This window comes from Pteronotus mesoamericanus, unplaced genomic scaffold (assembly GCF_021234165.1).
Source record: "Pteronotus mesoamericanus isolate MK-2021 breed Mesoamerican mustached bat unplaced genomic scaffold, CSHL_Meso_final contig_68, whole genome shotgun sequence".
Lineage (NCBI taxonomy): Eukaryota > Metazoa > Chordata > Mammalia > Chiroptera > Mormoopidae > Pteronotus > Pteronotus mesoamericanus.
The window spans coordinates 2,494,283-2,510,802 of record NW_026555234.1 but is presented as its reverse complement, the minus strand read 5'-3'; the positions used below and the strand labels follow the sequence as shown (position 1 = coordinate 2,510,802).

General features: G+C 62.6%; 1 protein-coding gene across 1 annotated transcript in view; it reads left to right on the top strand.

Annotated features, from left to right (window-relative positions):
- The window catches only part of SORCS2 (sortilin related VPS10 domain containing receptor 2), a 277,701-nt gene that overhangs the window by 139,509 nt on the left and 121,672 nt on the right, over positions 1-16,520 (top strand). The window contains exon 2 of the mRNA XM_054582215.1: positions 1,927-1,994. Within this exon, the coding sequence (XP_054438190.1) occupies positions 1,927-1,994 (68 nt within the window). The remainder of the gene's footprint in view (positions 1-1,926; positions 1,995-16,520) is intronic.

The following is a 16,520-nucleotide window of genomic DNA, read 5'->3' as shown; positions in this document are numbered from 1 at the left end:
CTCGTGTGTGTGTGTGTGTGTGTGTGTGTGTAACACGCTTATTGATTGACAACTGAACCAGACCTGAGTATGTGTGAGTTTTCGATTATTCTTGAGCCCTTGGAAGGCAGACAGATGCCAGGCTGCTTCAGAACCTTTCCCATTGGCTGTTTGGAAGCCTCAGGGCCCTAAACGGGCCGGGGGGGCGGGGCAGGGATCTGGGCATGTCTGTCCTCAGCTGGGCACGTTTGAGGAGGCAGCGTGGAGCCCTCCCGACAGCAGGCTCGGCGGAGACGGCACCGCACTGGGGTTAAGCCAGCTCTCAGCTCGGCACGGCCTCTCCAGTGGAGCGGGGGCTGCTGGGTTGGACCTGGGTGACGGTGCACCCAGGGGAGCCACCATCCTGCACCTGGAAAGCAACGTCACAGAGAAGTGGGGGCTGGTCCTGCGTGGCAATCGTCTGGTGGCCGAGTTTGCTCACGTGGCAGAAGTTGCTGGTGCTGGGTCGGGGGATGAGCTCCCCAACCCTCAAGGTGTGCAAACAGAGAGCCCTGGGGGCAGGTGCCAGGTCAGGATGCAGGGCCGAGGATTCCACTCTTGACGGATGCAGAGCTTCCTCTCAGCTGTCACACTGCGGCTCCTCGAAATCCCCTCTGGGAGCAACAAGACTATAAAATATAAATCAATAGGTTAGAAAGACGCTTGTCTTCCGTGCGTCCGGGCGCTGTCAGCCTGCCTGCCTGCGCTCCGTCTGCGGAGGGTGCAGCCTGGCCGGGCCGCCGGGGCCTGGCAGGAGAGGGCCGCTTTGTTCCCCGGCGAGGAGGGCCCGGCCTCTCGCACGGCTGAGCCGCGCGGTTTTAATCATCGCTGCCTCTGAAACACACACCCCGTCCCCTCTTGGGGACGTCCTGCCTCACATCTTCTCCGCTTTAATCACCCGCAAAAGCAAAACAGGTCAGACCAGGCCTGCAGCCGCCGCGCCGGGGGCAGAGAAAAGTCCCGCTCCCGCCATGGAGCCAAGGGCGGCGGCGGCCAGCGCGGTGGTGACCCGAGATTAAGCGGGCTAACGGGCCTGCGGGCACCGGGGGCTCCCACGGCACCTGCTGGGGTTTCCATGGCAACCGAGCGTTAGGCGCAGCTCCTGGGGCAGTGCGTGAAAGGAGGTTTGCCGTGCAGGGAAATGCACCGTCTGGGGGAGGGCCTGGCGGGGGCGCTCTGCCCCCCAACCCGCTGCAGGTGAGCCCTCATTTCCTGGCGGCTCCTGCGTTTGTTTGGAAGAACTTTGGGCAGCTCTCAAACAGGTGTATTCTTCACAGACGTACGGCGGAAGCAGCTTTGTTAAGTGCAGCCCAGTGCGGGGGCGGGGGTGGCTTTGACGACAGTGAACGCGGGGTGTGCCGTGGTGGGTTACGGCCGGCCGGCGCGGCTGCCTCCGCCTCCCCACCCACCGCCCTCGGCGCTGCCCGCAGCCAGCGTTGCGGGGACATCAGGACAGCTGCTCTGCCGGCCGGCACGCGTCCCGGGGCGGCCTGAGCAGCGGCGTCCTGCCGGCGTCCGGTCCTTCTCTGAGGGGCCCGTGGCACAGAGCCCCGCCTCGGGGCACCTGGCCGGTTGTGTCCTGGACGCCCCCTGGGACACGGCCCCTGCAGGCCCTTGGGCCCCCGCGGGAGGGGGCCTGGGGCTGGGTGGGAATGACTCCCTACGCGTGGCCGCTCCGGGGCGGGCCTCCTCGGACCGAGATGTCCCCGCGTCACTCCGAAGAGCAGAAGCGAGTTTTTGGGACAGAAACAAGCCCCGTGCCTGAGTGCTGGGGGGCGTGGTGGCCGCAGCCCCCGGGAGGGCCGACTGGACCCCCAGGGCTGGGGGTGTGCGGGGAGTGTGTTACATCCCTCTCTGAGGACCCTGAGCCCCACTGATTTCTGCCTTTTCTTTCTGTCGCCGCCACAGGTGATCTTGATCCTGACGAAGTATTACCACGTGGAGTCGGAGAAGGTGCTGGAAAGTTCTCTGTGGCGGTGAGTCAGCGCCGGGGCCTTTCTCCCATGCGTCCCCCCAAGGCAGGAGCAGGGCCGCCAGCGGACGGCCCTGGCCCTGTGACTCTTTTTGGGCTCGAAAATGCAAATAGCAGATGTTAACAGCAAGCTCCGCGTTCCGCCCGTGGGCCCTGGAGAACGGACCGCCCTTCAGAACGCGCTGTGCCTCCTTTTCCGTGTGTCCTGTTTCTGCCCCGCCCCTGCCCCCACTGGCGCCTCCCGGGAGGATGGCCCCCCCGGCGTGTAGTTTCCTTGGCTCATGCCCTGAACCTCGGGCGCGGTCCCCGGAGCCCACTGGCCGCTCTGCGGTCCGGCTGCTTCCATTCTTCAGATGCAGCCGGGAAGCTCGGCAAACAAATAACCCGCATCGACAGGGAGACCCATTTTGAAACATGAATTCAGTCCAAAAACGTCGGGCAGCCCTTTGACGTTTTGAATAAGGCGGGAGAGGAGGAGGTTATGAGGAATCATTTTGGTGATTGCTGTTCTCAATATTTACATGTGCTCACCCAGGACGGGGTGGGGGGCGCCCAGCTTCCCGGGCGGTGGCTTCAAAGGTTCGCCCTGGCAAGGCCCCAGACCGCCTGCCCCTCCCTCGTTCTCACGGAACCATTTTGGTTTCCAAGATGAGTCTTGAAGTAATAATTAATTCATTTTTCTATTTGAAATTCGTTAAAAAAAAAAAAACAACCCACCCAGGCCTGCTGGTCAGGACTCCTGTTTGGGGCTGCCGCCGCGGGGGCTCCGATTTTCGGCGTTTGGCTCTGCGTCTGGCGGAGGGCAGGATGTCGCCCCGGCTCTTGGGGAGGCGTCTGTCTCCGTGGGGCTTCGGGAGGTGGTTGAAGCGGCGCCTTCAGTGGGGTCCTTCCTGCGCTGTGAGGAGCGGGTCACCGCGGGGCCAGCTGGTGTGGCCGCCCAGGGTGCGCTCAAGGCCAAGGCCGGGGCGGAGCCCCGCCGGCCGCCCTGCGCTCCCTCCCCCTGCACCCAGGCGCCGGCCCAGCCTCCTCCTCGGGGTGGACTGGCCTCCCAGGCTCACCAGCTTGCCCCCCAGTTCCCTCTCCAGCCTTGGGGGGCAGAGCCACCGTCCTGAAGGGAGGACAGAGGCTCCCTGCTGCCTGCCCCCCAACCCGGCCCCGTTCCTTTATGCCCTGGTGTATGCTCTGGTTGATTTTCGTCTTGTGCCTTGAAGCAGCTCATCGGTGGAGGAGAGGTGGGGGGCTGCTTTCAGGTCACCCCTCTGGCGTGGGGGAAGGCAGCTGGCTGCGGGGGGGGGAGTGGAAACTGGTGGGGGCGTCACACTCCCAGTGCGGAGTCTCCCGCTGCCTTTGCAGGTTCGTGTTCCAGGATTGGTGTCGGGGAGGCTCCCTGTGAGGCCCGGCCCGTGGGGGGGGCACCCCCGGCTTGGTGGATGGTCTGAGGGTGGGCCCCCTGGGCTGCAGAGTGGACAGAGACACGTGAGCCCCCCCCAGGCAGGGCCCCGAGCGCGCTCTTCGGCCCCGTTCCTGGTTGCTGGGGAGTCCGGGAGGCGGGGTCCCCGCGGTGTCCCAGCGGCATCCCAGCGCGCGGCTGGAGGCAGGAAATAAGATGGGCTTAGACGAAGTCCGAGTAACGCGGGGTCCTTCCCGGGGTGACCTGCGCTTGTGCCGAGTGACTGGGTGTCGTTAGAATTTGCTGCAGGTCCTCGTGGGGGCTGGGCGCGGGGCTGGCCTGGCCGGGCGCGTGGCCTGGGGGCCTGGACCCCTTGTTTACGGGCTGCAGAATTCTTCAGAAGCAGGTTGGGGGAGGGCTAACCCTAACCCTAACCCTAGGGGCTCCTCCGCCCGCCGAGAGCCTCAGTCTCCTTAGCTGTGGAATGGCGTGAAATGGGGAGAAAGTACCCCTGAGTGGGAGGTTGTGAGGACTGAATGTGATAGCAGACGATGCGTCCCTAGAACAGTGCATGATCCAAGTTTAATATTTCAGCAGAGCAAATCAACAGATTCTAATTTCCCATGTTCTTTTCTCATCGCTGTCTCTCTATGCAGACGTTTCCTCTCCTTTATTACAAATGCATGTGACAGCCTCAGTCATTTCAGGAAGGGTTGCCCATGCCCCCACCGTCGGGCGCAGGGGTTTTCTTTGCGCGTGGTTCCGGCGCTGCCGCGTCCGCATGGTCAGACACAGCGCAGAGCTCCGTGGCTGCCCCCTCGGCCGTGTGTCATAGCACGTGTGCATTGTCTTGTTTTATGGCCGTAGACGGGCCCCTGGGCTTGATTCATGCTCCTGCATAGTCGTGACGCCGCCATAAAAAATTTAGGCATGTCCACTGCCTTCTCACTGTGTTCCCGGGGATGAACCTCGGGCAGTTCCATTATTGAGCCGGCGCGTGTGCCGATCTACAGCGGGCCTGGCGCAGCCTCTTCCCGCGGCCTGGCCACCGCCTGCTCGCTCACCCAAGGGCCCGGAGGACTGTGGCGTTGTCGTCATTTGCGTCCCCTCGGTGCCTCACGGGCATGAGCAGTCCCCTGTGTTCATGACTCATCGCGTTTTCTCTTGGGATCATCACCTGCTCGGCCGCCCCTCTCTGTCCTGGGCCTCGTGTGAGTGTTGGGTGGAAGCGGCGGGGGCCACGGCTTTTGTGTTGGAACGCCGCCCGCCCGCCTGCCTGCAGTTTAAGGCCCACGTGGCGGAGGCGAACAGAGCCGTGCCCGGAGGACACGCATGGAGCCTCCCGGGACCTCTCCCGGGTCATCACAACACACACATTTTCAATGACAGGTATGATGTTTACATTCTGGAAGTGGCTTTCTGGAATCTAAGCCGCGTGCGTGTTTAATTGTCCTGCGGTTCCCGGGCCATGTTGTCAGCAGCCCCCCAGCCCCCCAGCCCCCCACCGCCGCACCGGCCGGCTTCGATGATTCGAGGCTCTGCCCCTTTCTTCTGGGTTTCGGGAGTGGCCCTGCACTCACACTGTGGGCCCTGAGAGGGGGCGGGGGGAGAGTGCCCCTCCCCCCACCGAGGCGCCGCTGATGGGCACCAGCGGCTAGGAGTGCCCAGAGCTGTCCCCATCCCACTCTGCTGCCCCCAGGCCTCGGTGGCTGGAGAAGCGCACCCTCACTCACGTTGCCCGTCCGCCTGCGGGGGTGGGGGGTCCCGGGGCCGCTGCAGCTCACAACCGCGGGGCTCTGCTCCCTCCCTGACCCCGAGGCCAGGGTCCTGGTCTCGGGGGACAGGACGGCTCCCCGGAGGCCCTGGGGCAGGACCCTGCCTCCTCTCCCAGCTCCTGGGGGCTCCCAGCCTTCCTCGTGGCCCCCGTTCTGTCTCCTCGTGCGCACAGCCTTCTCCCCTGTGTGTTCCTGAGGAGGACCCTTGTCACTGGGTTCAGGGCCCCCCCCGGCCCGTAACCCAGGATGAGGTCGTTGTGGGATCTCTAACTTAATCTGCAAAGACCGCTTTTCCGAAGGAGGCCACAGGCCCAGTCTCTGAGGTCAGGACTGGGACAGATGGTTTTGGCTCCACCATTCAGCTCACGACACTCAGCATGTCATTAAACTTTGGTGGCACCACCTGCGTCTGATCTCCCAAAAGGCTCTGGCACCTGTCCCCGTCTCCCTGTCCCCTCATCCACGCTCCCTTTCCACCTCAGCGGGGTCCCAGCGGCCGCTTCATCTCACCCCCCTGCTCTCTCACAAAACCCAGGCACTTGAGATGCACTCGATGCTGTCTTGCCCTGCTTACGCCCCCTTGGGAGGTCCCCGTGGCAGGCACCTGTGACCCCAAAGCTCCCTGTCCTGGCCGAGGAAGGCGGTGCAGTGGGCAGAGCCGGAGGCCACCGGGACAAGCAGGCAAAGCTGTGGGCGCTCTTGGCGTCGGGAGAGCTGTGGTGTCTCCTGATAAAGATGAGTAGTGTCTGGAACACAGACACGAAGGCCACCGCCGTCTGCAAATGCCCCTGGGGGCTCCCGCACTCCCTGGCAGGGGGTGTCGCAGGTTCCTCTCATGGCCTCAGGGCTCTCACTGGGGACAGTGGGGTGGGGTGTGGCCAACGGGGAATGAGGGGGTTCCCAGGATGCGGGGCTTTCTGCGTGGAAATCGGGACCAGCCCGAGGCGAACGGGGGCAAATGGGTCCCCTGGAACGGCCAGGCAGCAGACGGACACCCCCGGCAGGCCCTGCACCCGCCTTCCGCCCCAGAGCCAGCTCCAGCCCTTCTTCCCGCTCACCCAGCCCATCCCGCGAGAAGCCTTCCAGGCGTTGTTTCCTTTGCACGTTTCTTCAAGCTTTCTCGGTGACATGTGCTTTGTACGAAGAGTAAGATCCTGCACACCCCTCAAGAGCCAGCTTTGCTCCCGAGGGTGATGTTCCCGGCTGAACATCCACACGCTCTGGAACAGCTTCTCTGACTCCCTGGTGGGCCAGCATCGCCTGGGGGCCGTGGAAAATTCGGGCTCTGAGCCCTAGGTTGGGGCGGGCCTGAGACCCCTCATCCCTAAGTTGTAGTCGCTGCGGCGCCCCCTGGGGACTTCGGTGGTGCCTGACGTCGGTGTCCTACCCCAGAGGCCAGCGCTGGCTTGGTCTGGACACAGCGCTCCAGGGCTCCCCGGGCTCCTAGGTGGGGCTGCCTGCCGGTCTGGGCTGCGGCCCGAGAGGCCCACCTGGGCGTCTCCGGAGCTGGGCTCCCAATGGCAAGTGAGGCTCGCGCACCTCCGAGGAAAGCGAACCCCGGCGCAGAGGTGCGAGCAGCCACGCCCACCGTGCAGACCGCGCGTGCGCAGCGCAGGGGCGTAGCGGTCTCTTAGGCGCTTGCTCTGACCCTGCCTTGGAGGGTGCAGCCTCAGTGTGGCGGTTGCCTGGGCGGCGAGAGCCGCAGGAAGGCTGTCCTGCATCCCTGGTCTGCGTCGCTAACAGGCTCCCACGTGCACAGAACAGGCCACAGCCGTGCACTGGCCCCTGCTCCGGCCTCGCCCACATGCCAGCTCCGCCCACTCTCCCGCCTTGCGCCTCCGTCTCCAGCGCCACCATTCTGCTGTCTGAACCGCGACCGCGCCTGGCTCGGCCCAAGTCCCGGCCTGGGCCCGCTCTGGCCTCCTGCCTAGAGAGCACCTGGCACTGGCCGCAGGTGCTGGCTCCTGTGGACTCTGAGTCTCAGCACAACCTTCTCGTCCTCAAAGAGACACCCCCCCCACCACGTGTCACCCAGGCTCTCCTGGCGTGTGGGAGTTCTCATGGGTTTGGTCCTCCCACCCCCAGAACACATGCTCCTTGTGGAGGGAGACCCGTCAGGCCCACGTGACCGTTGCAGATGCCCAGAACCTGGCCTGGATTTGGCACCGGGAGTGCATGTTGGGCATTGGACAGGTGGCTGGCTGTGATGTGGTTCTCGGGAAGCACTGGGACCCAGAACACCCCCTCATGTATGGGGCCAGCCGAGGGGGTGGCGGGGGCAGGGCCAGGACCACTGATGCTGTCAGAACAGGGGGTCTGGGAGCATCCTGAGCCAGAGAGACAGCTGACCGCGGCCCGCCTGCCACGACACAGTGCCTGGGACTGTCTGCCACCTTGCACTGAGCGGACTGCAAAGAACGACCCCGGTCCCGCAGCGCCGTGGACGCTGGGCGGGCACCATCCTGCACCAGGGCTGCGTGGAAGCCTTTTCCCCACACGTTTGACCTCAGCAGGGCCGGCGGCCAGGGCCACCATGGGGACACCGGCGGTGGGGGTGGGTCTCGGGTGTTCAGAGCAACTTGGTCGAGTCCCATCCCTTGGGTGATTGTCTTCCTCCTTCGGTCGGATCACGAGATCCGTGACGTGTACAGAAAGTGCAGAGTGTAGTCCAACTGATGCCCAGGTGCCCCCTCGCCAGAGACCCTAGCGATCCCCAAATCCTCTCAGCATTTCCTCCCTTCCCAGCCTCCTGTGAAGTTATTTTGGAGCCATGGGATAGGTTTGGGCCAGTGGATGGAGATTGGAAACAATATGGGTGAAGCCAGAGAGATGTAGGTCTTCAGCTGCTCCAACGGCAGAGCCTGGTCGAGCCCAATACTGGTCCCCTGGCTGTGACAGATGTTAATTTCTTTCTGTTTGGAATCTCAGTCTCTTAAAGAAATAACCGTTACAGATTCAGGTCAGGCTCAACCCGCTCCTCCCTCCTGCAGCCCCACACCCGGCCGTGCCTACCCAGAACTCACCCTGCCTTGAAATTGGCGTAGGTCGTCCCCAAGCGTATGTGTTAAACACACATGCGTGTGTGTCCACAATCAGTGTGTTCTGCTGTTTAGCATGCTTTAGAAATTGATATAAACGGCGTCATGCTGCCTTTGAAACTGGATTTCTCCTCCCAGCGTGACAGCAAAGGTTCGTCCGTGCGGGGCGCGCCTGCTGGTTGATTTAGGCCCCTCCCGCTGGGGGCGCTTGCCACCCTCCTCCCAGGGCTTGGGGACGGTCCCGCTTCCCTTGCCTCTCCCCGTCACCAGTCTGTCTGCGGCGTGGGTCCTGTGGCAGGTCTCAGGATCGTCTGACTTTAAATGTCTGCACCCAAGCGGGGTTGCGAGTGAGATTCAGCGCTGTTTCCATTTACATTTGTTTTCTGCTTCCTCCGGAGAGCGGAGAGCGAACGTGCCTTCCTTTGTGTGGTGACTGTTCAGGTCTCCTTCCCAGGGACTTGCCTGTTCATGTCTTGTGCTTGTCTCCTTCTATTGGGTTCTTTGTTTAAATTATTATTTTTTTAATCCTCACCCGTGACGCCTTGGTCTCTGGGTCAATGCTCCAACCAACTGAGCCGCACCAGCCAGGGCCTGTGGCTTCATCGGTTCTTAAACCCCGCCTCTCTCTTGCGAGTAGCCCAGGCCTTCATGGGGACCCTTAATTTTAAGACATGTCCGGAGCTCCTATCATGTGCCGTTTGTTCTTTCCCAACACCACGGATGTTCTCACCTAAGAATGTTTTGCTCGTGTCTTTTTTTTTTGGGGGGGGGTCTGGAAGTGCAAATCTTAGGCCAGTATTTCTATAGGAAGGCATATTAGCGAGCTCCTGTGACAGCAGTGCTGTACGACAAGCCACCCTCAGACGCCGTGGCCCTGCCAAGCTCTAGCTCTCACACCTCTGGGTCGCTGTGGAGCGGGGGCTGTAGACGGGGTGGGGCTGCAGGCTGGCGGGCGGGCCCCTCGGTGTTGGCTCTGGGACCCGGGCCTGCGGGCTGGGGGCCACCAGCACGGCCATTCTCCTGCACAGCCCCGGGGCTCCGGAGCCCCGCCCAGCCTCACCAGCAGGGTTCAGGGCCCTGCTCCCATCGGATGGGCTAGAATTCCAGCGGCCAGAGCAGGTCACGTGCTCAAGCCCCACGCCAGTCGGGGAGGGGCGGGGCGTGAATGTTTGCTGAATGACAGTGAAAAGGAGCCACAGGTGGTCACAGGAGTTTCCAGGTAGTGTGTGTTCTGTGGGTGCGTACATTTGGTGACCACTCTTAGGTGGGAGGAGTGGGCCAGGTGTCTTTGTGGGAGGACTCACCTGCGTCTCCGAGGCGCCGCCGGCACGCACTCACAGCGCCCGGGGAAGGCTCTGCCGGGCATTTCCCATCGCATCTGATTCCCTGATCTCTCATCTAATTGAATTTCATTTCATTTTAAATTGAAAGTTAATTTGTGTTTAATTTGATTCAATTTATCTTAATTTTCTTTATACATTTTAATACGTCAGTATTATCTTAGTGTTGCCCTGCCGAGCGTTTCCTGGGGTTGGCTCTCTGCGGAGCCAGGTGCCCGCGGAGTCAGCCTGTGAGATTTCCGGGCCACTCCTGCTCAGGCCGTGGTATTTTGAGGTCAGGCTTGGTTCTGTGCTCTCATCATGTCCCTTCTCTCTCCTGTTTTGTTTTTTTAAATCCTCACCCAAGAATGTGTATTGATTTTAGAGAGAAAAAAATGGGGGGGAGATCAATGTGAAAAACTGATCAGTTGCCTTCTCTGTGCACTGGGACCAGAGATCGAACATGCAACCCAGGCATGTGCCCTGACCGGGAATCGAACCGGCGACCTTTTGGTGCCCAGGACGACGCTCCAGCCAGCGGACCCAGCCAGCCAGGCTTCTCTGCCCTTTCTGAACACACAGAATTTCAGCGGAAGTGTTGAGTGCAGAGCTGAAAGAATATGAGCAGTGAAACCACAGCCGTGCAGACGCCTCTTGACGTTCACTAATGAAAGGAAGTGTCCAGGCCCTGCTCTGCAGAGGTGGTGACAGCCAGGGGGTGGGGACGCCCTCAGAGCTCCGCGGTCCTGAGGGTGAGGCGTGCTGAGCTGAGCGTGGAGCGGGGCGCTGCAGCGGCCGCGGGCAGCCCCGGGGCGTCACGGCGGTTCTCGGGGGCCGCGGGGGCCCCAGCGTCAGGGCGAACAGGGTCCTCACAGGCAGACAAGGCGAAGCACTTGCAGCCGCAGTTTCCAGGTGGAAAATGAGAGGGCGAGCCTCAGCCCTTCCGTGGCCCCGAAAGAGGGGGCTGTTAGGGAGGAGGAGTCTCAGGCTGCAATGATGTCCCTGTCGGGCGGGTCGCAGGCCCCGGGCTCCCCTGTGGGTCTCTGCCCCTGCCCACGGGTCTTGGTGACCTCCCTGGGCCTCGTCTGCACACCAGGCCTGACGCGGAATCGCCGGTCGTTGGGGAGATGACAGCGGATGGTGTGCGGAACACGCCAGCCCTGGGCGGTGTCGGAGGTCGGCGCCCCCCTCAGCCCGCACCTCCCGCAGGGCGGCGGCCCCTCCCCAGCGGCCTTCTCGGTCCCGCAGCCGCCCTGTGTGCCTGCGGTAGCCCCGCCGCGGAGGCCCGAGTTTGATTCTGACCGGGCTCCGAGCCGATGGAGATGGAGAGAGCGCCGACCTGAAAGCTGTCAGGGTTTGAGTCGGTTGGGTACGTGATTCCATTTAAACCAACAGTTTCACGAGGTCAGGATCTGAGGCTTCGAGGTGCTTGTAAAATGCTTCGGGACAAGCTCTGCATGGCTGAGAGGTCACAGGACATTTCAGGAAGTCCCCAGGTATCCCCGGCCCTCCGATTTCTTCTCCTGTCTGACACCAATACCTGCCCTTCCCCAGGTCCTGCTCCGTCCCATGCTCTGGGGACCCCATGCAGGCATTCGTACCAGCTGTCTTCTCGGCCTAGGGACCCTCCCCAACACTGCTTCCCGCCCCTCCCCCGCCCCGTCCCTCAGTCCTCCATTCACCCTCGCACCCAGGCACCCAGGCCCTGGGTTTGAGTGTGCTACGGTAAATAACCCCAAAGACTCACAGTTTAGTGGGGGGTACAGATAAGCAAATAACCCAGGATAATGGCATGTAACCTGCACTGCAGTGGGTCCAAGAGAACCCGGGAAGCTGCAGACAGTCCCATTCTGTTGAGTAGAGGAAGTGGCAATCAGGGAAGACTTTCTGGAAGAAGCTTCCTCTCTGGGCCCCAAGCACCACAGTCTTCCCCGTTTCAGGGCGGCTGTCCCGACGCAGGGCCGCCCGCCTGGCTGCGGCCGCGGCGGCTCCTCGGGTGCGCTCGCCCGCGCGGCTCTCAGCGCGCGTCCTGATGGGTTCTGCCCAGGCCCCGTGCAGCAGGCACCCCGACCCTTCCTTACGTGAGGCTGCACTACAGAAGTGCGGCGCTGGCCTTGGCAGGTGACCGGGACATTCCGGCCAACCCTGTCCCAGCGCGGCCCAAGTCCGAGCTTCCCTGGTCGGCCCCCCACCCCCGCCCCAGGGAGCCCACCTGCCTGGGCCCACGGCGTGGCGAGTACCGTAGGTGGTTTCCTGCCTCCTTTCCCTGCATCCTCCACCCTGGCCCCGCTCCTGCGGGCCCTCGATGGGTTGCCAGGGAGAAGGTGGACAGACCAGCAGCATGCAGGTTCCTGGTTCTTCCGACCGGCCCTGGCTGCTTCTGCCCTGAGCACAGTGTTCGTTCTGCATTTAGCTCCCCGACGGTTTGCAGGGGATCGGGTTTGCCTCGTGGCGACAATGACCGCGCAGCCCACGCAGTGACCCTGCACATTTTGAGCCCGGGGCACGGCTTCCCAACGCCCCCGATCCTCTGGGATGCTCTTCCGGGAAAGGGGAGGCGGCGGCTCGGTGGGGAGGGCCAGCCTGTGGATTATGCTGTAGTGCTCTGACCCTCAGACCGAGGGCCGCCTGATTGGATGCAATTCTCTGACATTCTCGCCTCAGGCAGTACTGACACTTGTGACTTCTCCCTCTAGGGCTCTCTGCCCCACCACCTCCATCTGGAGAGGGACCTCCCCGTGGGCCTCTGCGCCCGCCCTCCCCCCCCCCGCCGTGCGTCCTCAAGGATTCCTCCCTGCCTCCCCTGTTCCTCATCAGCGCCTGCTCAGATGCGCCCTCCCCTGGGTCAGGCCCTGCTCTGGGCTGTCACCCAACCCTCGCCCACAGCCCCCTGCTCCTCCCTCCTCTGGGGAGGAGGGGCTTCCCTGTCTCTCTGCAGCGGCGGGGCCCTGGGGCAGGTGTCCGGGCGAGGACCGACCACGTGGATACCCGCTGAGCGCTGCTCAGGAATCAGCCGTTGCCACCGAGGCTGCGCCTTTACTGAGAGGTTCTTGATGTGGCTTCGCACAAGTCCTCTCCGGAAAATTCTCCCTAAAAAAACAGCTTCTTTAAAAAACCATAGTATTTACATTATCCTTATAGAAATTTTGGAAACTATAAAATCAATGAGGTATAACAACTCCCCAAGTGAACCCACTGTTACTATTTGAGATGAGCATTTTTACCTATCTTTCTAAGATGCAAACATACACAAGGTTTATAAATCCCGAGTCCCGCTTTAACGTTACGTAGGAAACGTTTCCCGACGCTCCTGCCTACTTCCGGGGCGCCGTTTCCAGTGGTCGTACCGCGCATGCTCCGCGAGGGAGCGTCAGGCCCTCACGTTCGGGCGTCTGCGTCCGGCCCAGTCTCGCGGATGGAAAGACGTACAGAAAGTTGCGGGGAGCGGCCTGTGTGTGTGTTTTCCCCAGGCCTCGGGTTACGTCTTAGGAAGGACTCGAAAGCGCGGACCTGCTTCCCCGCATATGGGACTGACTGCTGGGTGCGCGGTGGCCCTCCGGCTGTCTCCGTGTCTCTGGCCACGGGAGGGCCTGACTGGGACACCAACACTGAACCCGAGATATCATGGCACGATTTCCGACCATTGAATTATGTAAACATTTCTCGAGCATCCAAGCACTTAGTCGGGCCTTAGAGCCGACCACGAAGGGGACCCCGGCCTTGCTAGAGGCAAAGAGACTTTGGGGGCAGGCGGGGGGCCAACACCTAGTGCCGAGGAACCCGCAGGGCAGGGTAAGAGGGTGTTTCAGAGGCGGGGATGTCTGAACTGGGCTTTGAAGGATGAATGGGAGTTCTCCAGGCCGGCAGGCGGGGCGGAAGCACTCAAGATGGAGGAGACATCGCGTGCGGAGACATGGAGGCACGGGCTAGCCTGGCCGGGCCGGAGGAGTTTGGGGCGCCTGGCCTGCGAACCGAGCAGCAGGTGGCAGGAGCCTGGGATGGCGCGCCAGAGGCTGCTGGGCCAGGGAGGTTTCGTGGGCCAGCCCAGGGCCGTGGACCTCTGCCCTGCAGTCCCCGGGGCGTCTCCGTGTGGCTCAGAGAAGTCACGTGGCTGCCACCTTCACAGGGGCAGGGAAGACTCGCGCAGGCTGGTCGAGCGAAACGTGGGGGGCAGATGGCATTGGAACAGGAGCTCAGCCCACAAGGCCTCACCCCCACCCCCTAGCTCTCCTGGACCCCGTGGAATGCAGGGCCCTGTTCCTTGTGGTCCCCGGAGGGGCTGAGGCTGCCGTGGGACCCAGAACATCACGTGCTCCCCCGCCCCTATTCCGCAGCGCCCCCCCCCGTCCCCACTTTTCCCTGCAGTTTCCCCGCCCTTTGCATTAAAGCTGCTCTCTGCCCTGGGGACTCGCTGCATTTTCACAGAGCACCCTGAGCGGAAGACATATGAAAAAACTGTCTTTGTTTTTGATTATGTAATAAACCTCGCCTGAGTGTGCTGTGAAGGATGGCGCCATAAACCTGCTTGCAGGTGGCGGAGTGACAGCAGGCAGGCGGTGTCCCCGGTGCTGCCGGTCATTAGCTGATGTGGGGACAGTCAGGGCATCGCTCTGAGCCCTGGTTCCCTGGTCCCCAGAGTGGGAGCTGCCCGTGTGGTACGGTCTTGGGAAAGTCAGCCTAGCCAGGGGCCAGGATGTGTAGCTGGTTTTATTGTGCTGTGGGCGCCATTTTGTTTGGGGGCAAAAACTTAGGGATGTCACAGTGGAGAGAATTATAGGCACCTGATCCTGCCCTGTGTCTCAGCTCGGCTGTTGATGAGCGACCTTAGGCGGGTCCCTAGCTGTTTCTGAGCCTGTCCCCACTGGGCTCTGCTGAAGAGAGGCAGCAGTTAGGGGCTGGGGCGGGGGGCCACTTCTGGAGGAACCTGTGCTTCCAGGGCCTGACTCTTGACCTCTGCCTCTACTCCTGCCTTCTGCTCCTGTGTCGCTGCCCTCAGGCCCCTGCCAGTCCTGGAGGGGTCCTAGCGGGAGCGGGCCTTCCCACTCTAATGAGGAGTGAGCCCCGAGCCAGCCTTACGGGGAGGGTGGCATGTGGATGGGGTAAGAGGCAACTCATGGACGTTTCTCTCTCCTCGATGTGTCTCTCCCTCTCTTTCTCCTTCCCTTCCCCCCCGCCCCGCTCTAAAAAGAAATAAAATCTTCTTAAAAAGTCAGTTTAAGAAAAGATAAAGCCAGGGTGTGAGGCCTCATTCCGCATGGCTCCCTGCACCGCCCCCTTCCTGCAGGGCTGGCTGGACACTGTGTCTCCCTGAGTGGGGGTAGGGTGGGCAAGAGGGTGGAAGAGACCCACCCTTCCCTGACCTTGGCCCCGTGGGTGGGTGGGTGAAGGTGGAGCCTAGCGTGGGGCGGTCCTGCGACCCTCCTCAGCTTCCTCACCAGTTCCCATTCCAGCTTCTTTTAAACCCAGATCCCCTCCAGCCGGCCCAGCCACGGAAGAGGCTGTACTTGCCATTTCTTCGGGTGCCCCCCACCCCCACCCCTCGATGGCTGCAGAGTGGCCGCCCCGAGTCGCTTTGGGCGACACATGCAGCTTCTCTCTGGGTCCTCAGATGTCGGTGACATTTAAGCAGGCAGCCTGTGGCGGGGGGCGGGGGGGGGCCCCTCTCCCCCTCTTCTGTCCCTGTGGTTCCCTGATCTGGTCCCTCCCGTGGGGAGCCGACCTGAGAGACTGGTTTGGGCGTGGTGAAACTTTGGCCTTGTGTGTCTCTCCTCATCCTACCTGACAGCTCCCTGGTACCCGGCCCATCCCGATCGGAATGGGCCCTTTCCTGGGCTGGGCGAGAGCCAGGAAGCAATGCCTGAGGCCCTGAGCCGCCAGGTGGTTGCCAGGAGGCCCACGGGGACATTGCGTTCTGTGGGCAGGACATGTCCGTCCGCGGAGTCACTGGCTGGTGACTGAGGGGCCAGGCCTAATCTCCAGGCCTGTTTGGTTTGGCTGGAAGAGGAGTTTGTAATCGTGTTCCTGAGCTGTCAGCGCTGAAGAATTTCGGGATCTCCCACGAGCAGCCTGGGGCTCTGGCCTTGGAGCAACTGCGGGGGGGCGGGGGAGGAGTGTCCGCCAGCCACACCCTCCTGGGGCTGACAGGGTGCCGGCCGGAATGGTGGCGTCGTCACGGCGGCTGAGGAGAGTGAGGGGCGCAGTCCAGCGGAGTTCCTGGGGCAGCGCCCAGCCGGGGCACGTGGGAAGCCCTCTGCAGGTGACCCGTGGTCACTGTCCTTGGATGACAAACACACGGGGTGCATCAGCTGGGCTTATATGCAGCCGCAGCTGGTCCCCAGGCTTGGGGTGGGGTGGACCCCCAAGCCCACCCCAGGGAGCTTGGGTCAAGGGCAGGTGGGAGAGCTCAGGACTGGAGGGGCCTGGACAGTGTCTCGGCTCCACACGGATGTGTCACCTGTGAGACCTGGCATCCGCCTCCTGGCCTCTCATAGACCAGCCATGTGTGACTAGTGACACCCCAGGAACCTGTCACACAACTGTAAGCAGGTGTCCTACAGGCAGGGCCAGAGGTGGGGCTGCAGCCCCATCCTGCCACAGAGAGGGGACCCCGCTGGCAGACTGGCCGCCTCGGGGGCCAGCCCCGGGGACCGTGGCAGGGGCGCAGTCCGCCGGCGTGCAAACCTGTCCATCCCTGGACACCTGTGCCTTGGGATCTGACACCGAGCCACCTGCCCATGGCCTCATCGGGCCCTCGGGTCGGGGGCGGCATGATTACCGGCTCCTTCGCCGTCCTCACAGCGCTGACCAGTGGGCCTGGGCCCAGCCCGCGTGCACCTGCACTGCGGGATCTGGAAACCCAGGCAGAGCACGTCTGTTGTCCTGGGGCCATGGTTGGGGCCAGGCTGTTCACCAAGAGCCCAGGAGTGGCCTCTCAGGAAACAGCACCCGCTCAGGTCCCTGCCCACCCAGCGGGGGCGCCTCTCCGCTCACTCCACGGGGCTCCCCTGA